General features: G+C 42.0%; 1 protein-coding gene across 5 annotated transcripts in view; it reads right to left on the bottom strand.

Annotated features, from left to right (window-relative positions):
• Positions 1-8,121: 8,121 nt before the first annotated feature.
• RAD54B (RAD54 homolog B (S. cerevisiae)) overlaps positions 8,122-17,882 on the bottom strand; it is a 67,035-nt gene continuing 57,274 nt past the window's right edge. For 4 of the 5 annotated variants that reach the window (XM_014965644.1, XM_014965645.1, XM_014965646.1 and 1 more), the window contains 4 exons: positions 15,526-15,787; positions 13,231-13,297; positions 12,385-12,585; positions 8,122-9,346 (listed from right to left, as the gene is read on the bottom strand). In XM_014965644.1, coding sequence (XP_014821130.1) covers positions 9,129-9,346; positions 12,385-12,585; positions 13,231-13,297; positions 15,526-15,787 — 748 coding nt within the window. In that variant the 3' untranslated portion in view covers positions 8,122-9,128. The remainder of the gene's footprint in view (positions 9,347-12,384; positions 12,586-13,230; positions 13,298-15,525; positions 15,788-17,882) is intronic. The other variant, XM_014965643.1, reaches the window with a different exon arrangement.

Below are 17,882 nucleotides of genomic sequence, written 5' to 3' on the forward strand. Positions count from 1 at the left end.
GGATTACTATTGCTTTTGAGTTAGGCTTCTCTTTACTGTACAGCTGTGAGAAATGATGTACAGTGAGACTCAATGACTAGACAAAGGGTGGAGCCATTGCTAAAAGCAGCTTGAGGGAAGCTGGCGCTAGGATTTTAAGTGTCTCTTGAATTTAGGCAACCTTCCACTGCTCCTCTGTGTACTGCAGGCCCCTTGGTTAACACTGCCTTCTGGGAGCTGCCACCACTGTTAGTAAAAGACCTCACAACCCTTTCCAGGCCACCGGTTTCATACTGGTGGTAATATGTTTCCCTCCACAAAGCAGGATCCCTGAATTCTGTCACCACATCAGTTTCTAAAATCTCATTGTTCCTGAGCAGATTCTGTTGTTCTACGTCCATCACAGATTTTAGAACCCAAGGAGCTTTTGAAGATAGTTGGTGACTGCTAGTCAGTCACGGACCTCAGAGATCTGTACTTTCTCCACACTCCTAACACAGTCCAGGAGATTGTTCAGTCCAACCCTCTACTCAGGGCAGGGCCAACTTCAACATTAGAAAACGTTGCTCTGGATTTTGTTCAGTCCAATCTTGAAAACTACTAAGGATGGAGCTTCTGGGACAGCCTGTTTCAGTGTTAATCTTTCTTGCTGTGGTTTTTTTTTTTACTTTTCTTTATATCCAGTCAGAATTCCCCCTTCTACAGTACAGAACTATTTATTGTCTCTTATCCTTTTGTTGCACACCTCTGACAAGAGTTCAGATCCATCACCTTTCTATACCCCAGGTCAGGTGTCTGACCTCCCCTCATTACACAGCCAAGTGCTCCACGCAGTTTGGTTAATTTATCTTCACATCACTACTATCAGATGAAGAGTTATTAACGACATGTACGGTGTGGAGCACAGACTAAAGATAGGAACTAAAAATCAAAGAAATTAAAAGTCAAAGACATTTGCTGATGTGGAATGCCCTGTTTGAGGTAAGTGGTATCAGATTTTCATTTATGGAAAAAGCACAAATTCTGTTCACATCAGCTGCCACTCAACTTATTCCCTCCTGTGAGCTGGATGCAGCAAGGAAAGAGAAGACATGTCCACACAAGACTTCATTGTGATGCATTCATACAAAGCCACTAAACGTCCATAAGGCAACGTTAATGCTGAGTGCTGGCAGCCTGCGAAACATTATCTGCATCCGTTAAGAGTTTGTGCTGCAACAGAAGTTGCAAACATTTTCATCTGGATCATACTTTCAAATTTCCGGTGATGCACAAATCAATAGCAAATAAAATTCAATGACTCTGTCAAAGCTTACAGACGTCAGCTGAGAGGCAACAATTGCTTTACCAGTGACTTTGCCACAGACAGAATGGTGAGGCTTGGGAATCACAGGGTCCATTACAGGATCTGGAGGAGAGTATCCTTCCTCTTCTTATTACTGGTATCTGGTTCCAACCTTGATTTCTCGACCATCCCATCCCCACCCATCCTGCTTGCTCAGCAGGACCTGGCCTTCTTTGGTTTCTCCACCTGACTCTATGTGCCATCTTAGCCTTTGCCCAGTCTCAGCCCCACCTCCTACCCATCCATCTCCTTGTTCCCCCAGGTCTCCTCCATGTCCACTTTGTGTCTCCCTGTGCCAGTCCTGATCTCACCAGTTCCCTTATCCCATACCATATTGGGTCTAGTTTCACTGCTCTGACCCAGTTCTTTTTCCTCCTTGAGGCAGACGGGATGTTGGAAGGCTGATTTAACACACAGGTTCCTTGCTGTCAGCCACTGTGTTTGTGCCCTGCCCAGCAGACAGCAACGGGAAGCAAGAATTACTGGAAGAATTCCCTGAAACAACTTGGGCCAGACTGTATTTAGTCAGTCTGTGGGATGTGGTGTGTTCAGGGCCTGGTCACAGGTAGAAGCTCTGAGGGAATGCAGCTTGCTCGAACTGGTAAAACCTGGCACTTCTGAGTGTCACACAAGCCTGGTGTGGAAGACACCAGGAGACATTTTAGCTGCTCAAAGGGAAGGAAAGTCTTTACCATACACATCCCTACTGCCTTTCTCTTGCAAATATTTATAAGCTGGTGCAGATTCTAAGGGGAACAGTGAAAAACACGCTAATACAGAAGTCATGCCTTGTCCTTCCATCTCTTCCCACCTCTATTTTAAGTCCTAATCCAAAATACGAAGGCAAGAAGGCATTTCAGCAGAAGGGTTTCCAGTTTTGGAATAAGGACAAAACAAACTGTTTTTTCCTACCCACAGCCTTAGGAACAGATCAGCCATTTTTGGTGAAGCTTTTGACCTAACACAAACATAAATCAGCCTGGCAGCAGAAAATTGTGGGGGGAAAATTCAGTCCAAACAGGAAAAGTTTCAAAGTAAGAAGGGAATGAGAAAAGTGCTGTATAGCAGGAAGTGCTGGCCAGCCTTAGTGGGAGGAAGAAACGCTACCCCTTCTACATTTGTAGTACTTCTGTCAAATACAACATCAGCACGAGCAATGTCCAAGCCAGCTACGGGATGGGATGAACACCCCATCAAAGGCAACACCTTCCAACTGGAGGGAGGAAACGTCAGGTTGCACTTCTACTGCTGAGCAAACTCCATCCCTCTGAAGGAACCTTGACAAGTCAAGGGTCACAAGGGAGCTCACTGTTACATGACATAACTCACACTCCAGAAAACTAAAGCCTGGGCCAAGGCTGTCATCATGAAGAGAGGGAAAAGATTGACAGAAAATATCCAAAAATCTAGCTTGCAGGGGGCACGGGGTTTTTGTCCTAGTAGCTGACATTTTGCCTGTTTGGAAGGAAAGGAATTAGAGGAGAATGAAGAGCACATGTTGTCAAGTGGGTGTAAATCAAACAAAGCAAACAAAGGAGCACAGGGAGAACTCAGGCTGACATCAAGGCTTAGAGAGAAGAGAAGCTGGAAGCAGCAACAGTTGCAGATGCTTTTAGACAGACGTTATTTCCTTCAAATTAGCTTAGATTTCCACATGCTGATGAGAAGCCGGGTAAAAGGTAGCAACATCCAATGCTCCCAACCAGGGAAGTTTCTAGCAGGGTACCCACGAGCTGGGTTCGTGCTCATAATTCCTCTAAGTACCTATGTCTACAAAAGCAGTATTGCTTTTGTACTAAGTAATAGCACACAAAGCCTTGTTAAAAACAGACTTCAATTCAGCTTATCCTTCAGTTACTCTATAAAGCCCAAAGTGGTTTTCCTCATTGTTCTTTATAGCCTTCCCAGATCTTCTAGCCACAAACACATCATTTATTTAAGCCACACATAAACAACCATGATTTACGTCAACTTTTCATTCAATGGAAAGCACATGAAAGAACTACTTTCCTTCTGTGTGTTACTTGCCTGCAAGGGCTGGAGTCTCTCTTTGCAAATTCCTGGTGGTAATCCCAAAGAGTTGTCAAAGCTTGTTCCGTATTTGGCATTTTAAGAAATTCCCGTGAGTTTATTCCATTACAGAATCATTCAGTCACCATTTGCCCCCCCCCTTTTTTTTTTTACCAGATGATGAGTCAAAGAACTTCATGATCTTGGAAAAAGCCAGACCCTTAACCGGACTTGATGGCAACCTCCTTTCAGAATGCAAGATACATCTACTGCAGTTGCCGTACAAACCTGTATGACACCCAAAGCTTGTTATACGGTTCCTTGTCTGACAGTAAGTGAAGAGTTATAATTCAGATTTCTATTCTGCAAGTGAATAATGATGCGGGGTCACCATCTCAATCACAAAAAAAACCTGAGCCAAGATGGATAAAAGCTGAATCAACAAAAACAGTCATATGAAACCAGTTAAAAAAAGCCCTTGCTGCAATATACAAAAATAAATAAAACACCACCCCTTCTGCTTTTTAAAATCAGGGTTGGTCTCAGCCTGGAACATGCAGTACGCTTGTCTCTTTGGCACTATGCCCTGTACACCAGAAGTAACAGAATTTCTCCAAAATCCCCTCCTCCCAGCCAAGAGCTGGCAAGGAACACAATATTGATTGCTGAATGTGAGGGCTGGTTGACAACCCTCCCTCCCCGCTGTGATTCAGAGCCCTGCAGTAGCCGTTCTAAGATTAGCCGACCGTTCCCCAAGCGCACACAACCTCTTTGGGATCTGTTCTCCTGACAGGGTGAGCACTCCTCTCTGCCCGCCGCTGCAAAGCAGCTCAAATTGGGGTCATTCAAGGGAGTATCTGAGCTCAGGTTGAGGGTTATCAAGTCACAGCGTGCTCAACGTCTCACACCTACAAAGGCAGCGGGAAGTTCAGCCGACACCGCACTCACCACTTGCTGCCTCAGGGCACACCTCTTCACTCTCCACAGTTTTGCTGATTCCGTAGCACTAATAAACATCAAGTGCTGGCAATCTTTGCTTAGCATGTGTTTGAAAAAAACATGCTGCTTGCCATCGTGCTTACCCCTGTGGCTTCTGCTGCTCTTGGTTTTTCATGCTCCACTGAAGAAGCCACCATTTGAGCCACCTATTGCTAAGCAGACCTGCCTTATTGGGGAAGAAGAATGTCAGGCACCAATACAGGTTAGGCGTGGATCTGCTGGAGACAAGCTCTGAAGAGAAAGATCTGGGGGTCCTGGTAGACAGCAAAATGACAATGAGCAAGCAGTGTGCTCTTGTGGCCAGGAAGGCCAATGGAGTCCTGGGCTGCATAGGGAAGAGTGTGGCCAGCAGGTCAAGGGAAGTCATTCTCCCCCTCTACTCGGCACTGGTGAGGCCACAACTGGAATCCTGCATCCAGTTCTGGGCTTCCCAGTTCAAGAGAGACAAGGAGCTACTGGAAAGAGTCCAGCGAAGGGCGATGAAGATGATTCAAGGATTGGAGCATGAAGAAAGGCTGAAAGAGCTGGGACTCTTTAGTCTGGAGAAGAGAAGGCTGAGGGGAGACCTTATCAATGCCTATAAGTACCTAAAGGGTGGTGTGAAGGAGGAGGGAGCCAGACTCTTTTCAGCGGTTGCCAGTGGGAGGACGAGGGGCAATGGGCATAAGCTGGAACATAAGAGGTTCCACTCAAATATGAGAAAAAACTTCTTCACAGTGAGGGTGACAGAGCCCTGGAACAGGCTGCCCAGGGAGGTCGTGGAGTCCCCTTCTTTGGAGATTTTCAAGACCCGCCTGGATGCTCCTGAGTAACATGCTCTAGCTCTAGGCAATCCTGCCTCAGCCGAGGAGTTGGACTAGATGATCTCTATGGTCCCTTCCAACTCTAAAAATTCAGTGAAATTCAGTGAAATTCTTTGCGGCAGGTCCCTAGGAACCACCACTTGGTGGATGAACTCTTGCATCCCTCAAAAACAGGAAAAGGCAGCCAAGCACATTGATCGACACTTTGTATTTCAAGCATTGTGCAAGAACACAGCTGTGACTTCAACAGCCCTTGCCTCCCCCTTCCTGCAAAGGAAATCCTGGATCCAGGAGACTAGGACTGATTGGTGGGACCATGCAACATAAACTAGATAGTGCTTTACAGCTGGCATCACTGGCAGAGAATGCAGAAGCCACATCTGAGACCATCTGCTAGGACCTGATACTTGCCTTTTAGCACCACCCACCTTCCCCATCCTCTAGGGCTTCACAGTTGTTAAGAGAAAGGGCAACACGACCTTTTAGAGACTTGAAATCCTCAATATAGCTTATCAGTCAACAGTCAGATTAGGCTAAATTCACCACAGGTCCTTTTCCTAGTAGACATTTCTCACCTATGGGTGAAGAAATCTCCATGTCCACGTGCTGCACTCTGTATGGAAACACTAATTATTATACTATGATTATGTGGGCAGGATGGGCTAGTTCCGTTTTGCAGGCTGTTGTAGACTACTGTGAGAGAATCACAGACGGCGTAATAAATTAAAGTCTGTATTCATGCTCCCTATATTTTCCACAAGCTATTCTTCCAGTGAGAAATGTAATTTTCCAGGAAACATCAGATTTCCGAATCAGATTTTCAGCCTGCACTGTGTGTAAAGCCACGCACAATCTGTTTTTTGGGTAGTATTGTCTTACCCAAACAATCAAGAAGCACATGGAGGCTCCCATCATGCCCAGAACGTACGTTTGGCTGGCTGGGTGGATGCTGGAGGAGCCTTCCATCACCATGCATCTGCCACTGCCAGACATGTGGGACAGCTTGGCGTAGCAGGGTACAGACAGGGAAGCTATAACTGGCATTACGTGTGCCTGTATAGGCCACTTTGGGCTTCTTAACCTTGAAGCAACATTACTTAGTGTGATAGCCCATCTGCCAGAAATCCCTCCCAGAACCATGATCTGAGCTTGGATCAACTTCACACACACAGCAGTATGTCCGGGGGCTCATCTCCTCTGGCCTCCTGAGAGCTCCATGATGGTCCAGCACCAGTTTTTATCTTATTTATTTAAAAACTGCCAAACTAAAACTACCCTGGAAGCCAAACAATGAAAGGGCTTCTCTGCCAGACCTGTGCTCCCCCAGCATTGCAGGTAGAGCTGTATTGGGCAGAGTGGTGCGTGACGTGACAGCACGTAGGGCTGTCTGAGGGCAGGACTCAACAGGAGAGGTGAGACAGCTGCTGAGAAAGCCCTGAAGGACTACCTTGGGCACAGGAGATGAAACATGGCCCAGTGTGGATCCTGGAGCACACTTCCTTCTCCTATACGCCCAGGTTTCCTCAACAGCACTGCCAGTCTGTTTGCTCCAAACCAGAGTGGGCTCATGTGTGTTCAGTGGAGATGACCAGGCTCTCACAAATGAATCAGCGATGGAACCAAAGTGCCACCCACTTGTTCATGCAGGTGCAAGAAACCACACATGAGATCAGCATCAGTAGAGAGCAGAGAATGGCGGCGTGCTTCCTACAGACAGGGACAGGAGCAGAACTCAGAGATACTTATGGGCAGCAGAGGTCTAAGTATGATCAGTCTCAAATAATTATTACAGAATCACAGAATCACAGAATGACAGAATCGTAGTGGTTGGAAGGGACCTCAGAGATCATCGAGTCCAACCACAAAAAAAAAAAAACAAAAAAAAAACCAACACACACACCATCCACCACCTAAACACACAACAACAACAACCAAACCAAAACCATCACCCACCCACACAACATCCTACCACAAACCAATAATCTTGGGCACTAGAGCATGCCCTGAAGAGCCATGTCTACACGTTTCTTAAATACCTCCAGGGATGGTGACTCCACCACCTCCCTGGGCAGCCCATTCCAATGCCTGACAACCCTTTCAGTAAAGAAATGTTTCCTAATATCCAACCTGAACTTCCCCTGGCGCAACTTGAAGCCATTACCCCTTGTCCTATCGTCTGTAGCTTGGGAGAAGAGACCGACCCCCGTCTCTCTACAGCCTCCTTTCAGGTACTTGTACAGAGCGATAAGGTCTCCCCTCAGTCTCCTCTTCCCCAGCTCCCTCAGCCTCTCCTCGTAAGACTTGTGCTCCAGACCCCTCACCAGCTTCGTTGCCCTTCTCTGGACCCGCTCCAGCACCTCAATGTCCCTCTTGTGGTAGGGGGCCCAAAACTGGACACAGTACTCGAGGTGGGGTGACATTATTAATGACAATAATCTTTATTACACAGATTGGCTAGAAACTCTTCCTTGAGCTACAAAGCTGCAGGCAAACCTTGCCCTTGCCAATTAAGCTGTGGGAGCTGTAAGGTATCAGACAGCCTTTGTCTAACAACAATCGGACACTACAGCAACACAACACCTGGAGAGCATGACCACCACATTCCACAAGGTGTGGAATAGACTCTTTAACAACAAGCCTAAAACGTTAAAGAATTAAACTCTATCTATTAGCACAATTCTAGCTGTTACCAAGAACACAATTTGCATGCCAAAAAGATGTTCGTAATTGATGGTGTTCTCAATCATTCTCTCACTTCAGTTTTCATTATTTTCTAGTGTCATTCAGCATTCAGAGTCAGAGGAAACTCAAAAAATCCTCTGAAATAAATGTGGATGGTGAAAAGAGGTCAGTGCACATGGCTTTCCATTCCCAAACTGCATCAAAATGCAAGGAAAATGTCTGACAATAGCTTAGGATGGACTGTGAACTCAGTGACAGTCTACAGAAAGAGAGAAGCTGTTATAACATGGAGAACAAACCAATTTTAACTATTTTATGAATATCAGTTGGGCTTTTAGCCAGTGCTATCACAACATGTATGAAATATCCCCAGGTTGTACATCATGTGGCACAAGGCAGGATTACCACAATGGAGCCCTATTCTCGCTCGAAGTCTTTCAAATTCTGTCAGTTTGCAGTATTTCTGAAAATCATCCAATCTTCTGTTCTTCTGGGCCTCCCAAAGTACTTCACTTAAAAGCTATAAACTGATTTCTAACTTCTGCACCTTCAAAGAATAAGGAAAATACACCCATAAAAAATATACCATAAAAATACGCCCAGTACTCCGGTGTTTGGCAAAAACTGTCTTTAAAAGGAGTTAGCTAAATGTAGGTAAGCCTGTACTCTGTACATCTGAGAAATAAAGTTTATTTTCCCAAGTAAAAGCCACAGGTGAATTTACGAATATTTTGACATAGTGTCAAGCTGTGATCTCAGAATTTAGGACCTCGGTGGCTATCGTTCTGAGTTTCATTAAATCGTAGACTCAAGGGAACAAACACCTACCTTGTTATAAAACCGCAGTTACACAGATACATAACTTTTCATTATCAAAACAAAAATCCAACCAGTCTTATTAACAACATATACATTTATATAGTGTTGACTAATGCGATAAAATTTGGCTCAAGAGTTGCCAGCTTTACAAGCAATGAGACATTATGATGAAATGAAAACTATAAACCAAAGTTGACATACACAGGAATGTGCATAAAAACAATCTTACTAATTATGATATCAAAAGAAGAGAAGACTGGAAAGCAAAGTTAGTTTTAAAAATCTGTATTATAGTTATCGTAAGTATAATTAACTTAGTAAAAGCTGTAACTTTGTGTAAACAACGGGAATCACATTTACCCAGAAACCCTGTCAGAAATATCCAGAACAGAACTTGGCAAAAAGAACTAAATGTAACTGCCCATCAGTACAGCTGTTTCCCTACCTATGGGGAGGAGGATGCAAGCAGTAGGGAAAGACACTTCAGTTTATTAGGTGGAGGAAGCTGGGCTGGTTACATTCTGGAAAACAAAAGAAGCATTCTCTTTTATCCTTTCAAGGAAAGGATCAGCTAGAGCATGATGTTGCCCAGAGAAATGTTTCCATTGCATCAGCTGTGACATGGAGAGTGGTTTCTTTGAATCAGGCTTCCCATGGTTTTGGCCAAGCTGGCAACTTCTAGATACAGAAGGCTTTTCTGAAGAAGGATCTGAAATAAATAAAAAAAAATAATAATAAAAAAAAATAAATGCAGTAGACTAATCAGAGAAAACTAGGACAGAAAATTTCAGTCTGAATCAATAAGCCAGTTGGTGATAACAAATGAGAGAAAATAGAACAGCATATATAATCCTTCTATGTCATTGAAACCCAAACATATGCATCCACAGTAAGAGGGGAAAGGCTGTTTCTTGCTCATTGATTGAGTTTATCAAAATCACCATATGCTAGCGTAAAAACAAATCCTTTTACACATGGATGGGAAAGGAAACATCTTATCTAGTAATTTCATTTCTTCTGTTTTCCTAATTCTCTGACATTTGGGCTGCTCCCATTCTTTAAGTAAACCTGAATCTAGAAGTATGTCACAGCAAAATTCATGCTAGCTTCTGTTTCCTCCCAGAGAAGTCATTCCAAACAGCTAAAAATAGTTTGAATAGCTACTTCATTGTCTCAGCACACCAGAGCTGTGCACTCTGTACATCCAGTTTATGCCAAGTTGTTCAATGTACACAGTCCTGTATATACTGTATATCACAGTAAGCAAAAAAGAAGCACAGAGCAATTCACTTTTGTCAAAGGATCCTAAACAGTACCAGGTCATTGCAGGGTACGTCACGCATTGCTGGCTTCATGATTCATCTGATAAATGAAGAAATCATTTTGGATGGGAAAAAAACGCATCACTGCTGTTATCGGTTTCAAACCTGTCATCAAATATTTTCACAGCAGCATTACATGCCCCTTAGGAAAGCCCAGTGATAGGAGCAGCACGATGACTCAGAGTATTCTTGAGTTTTGTTAAAGTTTTGGAGAGTCCATAACTGGAGAGTCGTATTATGCAAGACTCGCCCTTTGACTGACGTATGATGCACACTTGCACTAGACTTGAAACATTCTTTTACTGGCTGGAAGAAAATTCAGAATAGATGCACTTCTTGAAGTCATAGAACACCAGGTTGGAAGGGACCTTAAGGATCTGATCCAACCTTTCTTGAGAAAAGCATGGTCTAGACAAGATGGCCCAGCACCCTGTCCAGCTGAATCTTAAAAAGTGTCCAATGATGAGGAATCTGCCACTTCCCTGGGGAGATTATTCCAATGACTGATTGTTCTCATTGTGAAAAATTTTCCATTGGAATCTCCCCTGGCGTAACTTGTACCCATCACGTCTCATCTTTTCCATGTGACTTCTTGTAAAAGGGGGAGTCTCCATCTTCTTTGTAGCCACCCTTTAATTACTGGAACGTGGTGATAGGACATCCCCTAAGCCAAGGCCGAACAAACTCAGTTCTCTCAGCCTTTCCCTGGATGGTAGGCTTTCTGTGCATCAGTATCTGTCCCCAGGAATCTGGACTCTGGTTCCCCGATGAAGTAATTTGCAAGCTTTTTGTTCTTAGGAAAGGCAAAGGGACCAACTAACAGTAGCTGCATTCTGGGATGATCAAAATGAAGACCATAACTCACAACAATTTGACCAGGTAACTGATACCCAGTTTGTCCTCTGCTGTTTAGAAAATCAAACTTTCCCCTCACTCTATCAGTTGTACCACTTAAGTCTAAGAATGACCTTCAGGTTTTCCCTTGATTTCCTGCCAAAAAGGTTCTGTTCACTGGGACCAAGATATGATTACCCTTGAGGAAGTCCTGGTTACGTTCACTGCCCTGAGATACAAGAGACTCATGTTGTGGTTGAATTGATGGAACCAATATGTGCTCAAATCATAAGACGAGCACTTAAGAGTGTTAAGAAAATTGCAAAATGCTAAATAAAATTATATGCATCAGTGTTCGTAACAGTAATACTATAATATTTCTTTGGATTTCTGCTAACATTTTACATTAAAGGTGCCTTTTCCACACAGATCATGCAACGGTACCTAAGTGGAGGCTGGTACATTTTAGAACATCACTTACTCAAGCAAAACCAGAAGGTCTAATTTTTCAGTCTTTAAAGAAAGATACAAAGGCCATGAAATCAGTATGTGGAGCAAAAATCAAAGGAGAAAGTCAAATTCTTATGGCTACAGAAGCAGTGTGCTTTCCCTAATCACATCCTCCCCATTTTGGATAGAATGGGATGAGAAAGGAACACAGCTCTAGCTCACTACCTGGAGACATGCAAACCACCAAGCAAAATAGTCTCATTGGCTCTGTTGAGCACACACGCTCCTGTAACCATTTCTTTGGCTCTTTTTATTGTGGTATCTGTGTGCATTTAGAAGAGATCAGTATGGGTACCTCACTATCACATCTGTGAATATCGCATATGGGTATTTCATGCCCAAAGGAAAGAAACACACCAGGGCAATTGACGCTCTTTCCTCTAAGAAACCAGATGAGCTATCAAATTAAAATGGATGAGATGTAAACTTAAGATAATTTTTCTTTTTTAATTCTGCTCTAACTTAAACCTATATACCCGTATGCAGCAAGGTATTAAAACAATTTTGGTATGCTAAAAGAACACAAGAGACAGGTTCCTGCAGAAAGGATAGATGTGAATTGCAACTCGGGTTTACAGCTGCCAGAGGATCTTTCACTATTTCTCAAGTACCGATTTTAATCATCCTCCATGAGCTTTAGCTAATAACTGTGAAGGGTTATATTCAGAGATTTGGTGCATCATTATCTACATCTTCATCTGGTACCTGGTAAAGCTGGCCCAGATAAGCCTTTGAACTAACACTTTCCAGCTACTCATTATTGTGTTTAGAAGCAAAACACCATTAGAGTGTCATTTCTTTGTAATGAATCACTAGTTGAGCTGGCCATAGCTAATTCAAGGAATTAAGAGGTATGATACATGAATTGGTTGTTACAACAAGGAATGAATCTTTTTTCCTCTTCATCTTGTGAAGAACTCCCATAGATTAGAAAAATCAGCCAATATCTGGAAGATCTCATAATAAACCTGATTACTTCAATCCCATTTTACTGAGCATCACAGTTTTCTGTGACAGACCATATATTCAGAATGGATGTTCTACCTCAGCAATCACCAGAGATAATGAAAAAGCAACTCACTTTGATGGTCTTTTTTTCCCATACAGTCACACTCAAGCAAATCATGGGTAACACAGCTGGAATCTTCATGAAGAGTAAAGAGATCTCTGAGCTCCTCTATGGAAAAATGGATGTGTTCAGATGTCTTGGAAAGGTCTACAACTGCCCCAGAAAGGTCTTGTTTGCTGATCTGTCTTTGATAAATCTTTTCTTCTATTGAGCCTGTATTGGGGAAAAAAAAATAGAGTAGCTGGGATAATTTTTTATTAGTATTCTCAACAATAAAATTCAAGTCAATTTCTTTATAATAATCACGGATTATCACGGAATTGTCGGAGTTGGAAGGGACCTCTAGAGATCATCCAGTCCAACTCCCCTACCAAAGCAGGGTTGCCCAGAGCACATCACTCAGGATGACATCCAGGTGGGGTCTTGAAGATCTCCAGAGAAGGGGACTCCACACCCTCCTTGGGCAGCCTGTTCCAGGGCTCTGGCACCCTCACTGGAAAGAAGTTTTTTCTCATATTGGAGTGGAACTTCCCATGTTCCAACTTGTGCCCGTTGCCCCTCGTCCTGTCACTGGGAACCACTGAAAAGGGTCTGGCTCCATCCTCCTTCAACCCACCCTTTAGATACTTGTAAGCATAATATTAATAGGAAATAGGAAGCTAAACTACTATTTTCCATTATTAAAGCAAAACCAAAGCAAAGCTAAACAAATCAATGTGATGTTTCCATTTTAACTGAATTCAGAACAAACTATATTTTTTTAAAGAGCAAAATATTCCCCAAAACACTCCCTTTCTTTTACTGACATAATTTCAATAGCTGTCTCACTCCAGTGTTTGTTTGAGCCCCACTTCTGACCTGTGGTTAGCAGTCTGTAGATATGTACAGTGTGCTTCTGACCATCTCTCCACACTCTGGCCATTGCCTGAAGAAAGCAAAAAGATGAGGAGCATTAACAGCCTACTAGAGAATAGTATTTAAACTCAAACTCTGCCGATCAAGTTACCAGTTCTGCTGGCTCATTCAAAAAGGTGTTGCCCAAAGAAAGCACTCCTCAGTAACTGTCTTTGACTGTTTTTACAAAAGTTTTCTGTTATTAACTGTAAATACTTTTGAAAACTTAATTTACTTTCTGTCATTTCTGCTCCCCTTTCTTTCTCTGTGATATAGTAGGAAGGTAGGGGTTTGGCCTCTTTCCAAGGCCACATTTGTTTTCCAAGCATTAGCAGCTCTTTTCAGGAATACTCATTCTCCACTATCTCCAAACAATTTTTGCCACAATACAGCTTTAAAAATGGCATTGGAATTTTGTTTAAAATTGTAAAATTAGTGTTTCACACACCTTTTAATTCTTAAACAAACAAAATGTAACTGTGTACTGTTATATGATTTTTGTAAAACATGCAAGGGTTACACGTCCGTATTGGGTACAAGTAGCCACAACACGGCTTGTGGTCTTTGGCAACCTGTAGCAATTTTGACTCATTTAGCAGACCATGTTTCAAGAAACCAGACCAGTGACCACATGAGGGTACTAACTCACACTTGGAATGGGAGCAGGGCCAAGAACCAGATTTTCTTTCAGGTATTAAGCACACAGCATTACTGTACAACAAAAAGTTTCTTACTGCGTTGATAAAAAGAATTTTTTAAATTGTTATTGTTAAGGACTATTTTAACTGAACACTCTTATGTCAACTAACTAATCCCTTGAGTCCAACAGTGCTGTTACAAGAATAGCACAGCACTGGCTTTGTTTTCTTTCTTTTACCATCATGATTTTCTTATTCTCTTAATTCCGATCAGAACCTCTCCCTTTTTCTCAGGTATTGCAAATTGACAGCAGCACTTGCTATGCACTCTAATCATAATTTTCTTTTCAGATACACAGCGTTGAGAGATATTAGTTGTTCAGCTTCAGTAAGTTTTCATTAAAATAAATTACTTAGGGATATAATATAGTGTGATTTATGCTGTTTGCCTAGCTTTACTTAGCTGGAGTAGCTAGACTTGCTGAAGCCTTTAGGTCACAATAGAGTTAATTTTATTAGTAATTTTCCTAGTAGCTGGTACAGTGCTATGTTTAGGCTTTTAGTATGAGGAAAACGTCCATAACACACTGATATTTTGGTGGCATTCTTCCCTAAGTCCTGGACTTCCCAGCTCCCCATGTTCTGCCAGGGAGCGCAGGTGCACAAGAAGCATAAAACAGAAGATAAGGAGACTGCAACCATCAGCGGAGACTGCAACCATCAGCAGAGACTGCAAATCAATGAGATAAGAGCAGTCAATGGCTGGCCTGCCTGCCTGGACACAGAAAAAGAATCCAACAAGGTGTTAGAAGAGCTCAGACCAAAAGTCATCATTGGGCTTACACAGATCACGGGGGTGTAATTGCCCAGGGATGTCTTTGCTCGACGCCCCTCTCTGGAGGCACCCAGCCAGCTGACCCTCCTGCTGGACCCTGCAATGACATTATTGATTTCTATAAAATCCAGTGCCTGAGACTCTTCTGCAGGAAACCCCCAATTTGGGTTACACTCTGTGTTTATATTAGAAAACAACTGAGCGCATTTTTCAGCATCCTCTCTCGGTCTCAGCATTTTACTCCCCCATGAAGTTAAATCGCCAGAATTCCAAGGCTGATTAGCAAATATGTGCAACACAGGGGGGAGCCCGGCCACCTGGGGTGGAGCCTGAAGAAGAAGGGATTGCATTCAAGAGTGTGTGAGGAGTGAAAAGGGGCACCCCTCGGCTCACTGGGGTCACCCACTGCGAAGGGACCTTGGTCCCAGCAGTTAAAGACTCGGCCGGTGTGTGAATGCTCGGGCAGAGGTTTCTCCTCTAACACAGCTTTCCAGCTAAAAAGAGCTCAGGAGACAAAAGGGATACAGGACTCACTCCTCCAAGGAAACCAGAATTTACTCCTCATTTTTAACTGCAAGGGAGCTTCTAATGATACCAATATATATTATGACAAAGAAAAGTTTCTTCTATTTTTCTCAGATACAGTTTTCCTCCACTAAATATATCTGTCCAGAAGCAAGGTGATAATTGGGTAATGATAAGACATGTAAAGCCGGGCATTTCAAAATCAATCAAGATCTCAATCTGATGCCTGTCCCAAGCCCCACATACACAGTTGTATCAGACCTGAAGATCCGTAGCTGGATTCCAGTCGATATCATACAGGATCAAATGAGATGCTCCGACCAGATTCAGTCCTACTCCGCCCGCCTTCGAACTCAGCAAAAAGATAAAAGCTGGGCTGAATTTACTATTAAACGTATCAACAATCTGTTGCCGCTGGGAGACAGGAGTGTGTCCATCAAGTCTAGTATAAGAGTATCCATAATGTTTGCATGTCTCTTGTAATATGTTCAACGTCTGAGTGTAATTGGATACCAGTACGACTCTGCCAAACAGTAAAACAGAATTATCTTATCATTTTATACCTTGGTAAAGTCCAATAGCAAATTACTGAAGATATCAAAGAAAATAAAATTATAAGGCAGGCAAAAATTACACATCAACCTGAGGTTACTCATATTTCCTAAGAAATAAAACATTTCCAATTAATTTGAAGCACATACGAGATTTGAATGCATTACACCTACTGTCAAGCACTCAAATGTTAAATAATGTATGTTTTCTTTTGCAACAGAATTTGGCTTAACGCATAGATTGCAGGGATCCAGAACCAACCACAGAGAGAGATTTTAAAAAAAAGAAATAAACCTCTATTTACACAAAACAGCAGTTGTTAAGGCAGCATTGGGAGAGGGTGATGCAGCAGCTAATAAATAATATACATATGACTCTACTTACTGAAAAAGCTACTGTGAACTTCTAGAGACAACCTTCAAAAATTCTAATAAACAAAATCATGAAAGTCAAATAGGAAAGCAAAGCAATGACTCCTATATTTTGACTGAAAAGAGCTGGGATGAAGGACAGTGAAAGATACCACAAACAATATAGTATGCATTTTTGTTATTTTATTTAAAGCAAAATCAGTCTCCTGATCCCTTACCCTAATGACCTATACTATGTTGGTGTTTCTTCTCTGAAATTTTAACTAAATTAGTTTCAGAGACCTGCAAATCTAGAATTTCTATCCTCCCAGATATTGAGGATGACTCCACTAAGTGGACAAAGAAAGATATTTTGAATTTAAGCCATAAATAAAATAATAAGCCCTAAACAGTTAGGGCATTTTCTGCCAGATCTTCTTTGGAGGTCTTTTATAATCTAAACTAAATGTACAAAATTCCATCAAATGTGCTCCAATTTTTATGATCATTTTGATTAAAAACAAGTACTGAAGAACTGGACAAAGAATTTAATGGAAAAGCTGACAAATCAATATTTTTAAATTGTTTTAAAGTACTTTATTATTACATTTTACAGTGGAACTACATCCAAGATTTGTTTGTAAAGACTGCAAGATTGATATTTTTTGTCAGTTGACCCCAAATTCACACGTTTGTTTTCACTCAAAAATAGAATATAAATGTTAAAAGAGGATTGGAATTGAGTCCATCTATTGCAAAAACTATTTAATACTAATGGCAGCAGAGAAACAAATGAAAAAGTAACACAAAAAGCACTGAATTAAAGCAACAAAACTTTTAAAAGTATAAAATAATGCCTCGACACCAGCTGTAACTCAGCAGCTCCTGTAACACTGCTGAAGGGAAAGGTGCTGTTTCCTGATACTCCTGATTCTTTTGACCTACCAGAAATAAGGCCAGTACATTTAGATATTTAGCTGTCATTGGCTTCAGTGGATATTAGGTACATAAACTCCAACGACAGGTACAACTTTCTAATTTGTAAGGAGAGAGTATCAGGAAGAAACAAAAATTCCACTACATCAGTGCCAAGAGATCTGCTGTTATTTCCCGCTACTGAATTACAGCATGCCCTATTTAAGCATCAATTTAAATGAAAGCTAAAAGCTAAATACTTTTGGAATAGCTGGGCTTTAAGGCATGAGTATGTAAAAAAGTTATCATGGGACGCAAGCTCATGTGGGATTTCCCCGAATCAGCAATTGCACAGTAACTGAGCATGTGCATCTTATTACCCCATGAAAAACAGAGGTTTTCCTAAACATCAGTGGTATTTACCACAGGGAAAAGAAGCAGTTGCTGTGCAAGTTTGTCTGTTGAGACTGGTTCCTCTGAACAGAAAAGGCAGCAAGCGCTGAGTGGTTAAATATGATTAAAGAGGAAAGAATTTATAATCTAGTAGTTAAAAATATTGTAGTGCAATTTCAAGTATTTAATATACGAATACATCTCCTCAAGGAGATACAAAACATTGTAAAGCCTTTGCAAGTAAAGACAATATGTCATAGCACAGGGGCTATAAGCAAACTCTATCTTACTTGCTGGAACTCACTATGAAAAATACAAGTATCTTCACCTTGAAAAAACACGACCAGCAACTTTGAAAACATCAGCTGTAAATCCTAGTTTAGTAATTTAAGAAGGAAGAGCCAGGAA

Source organism: Calidris pugnax, unplaced genomic scaffold (assembly GCF_001431845.1).
Source record: "Calidris pugnax isolate Ruff unplaced genomic scaffold, ASM143184v1 scaffold41, whole genome shotgun sequence".
Taxonomy (NCBI): Eukaryota; Metazoa; Chordata; class Aves; order Charadriiformes; family Scolopacidae; genus Calidris; species Calidris pugnax.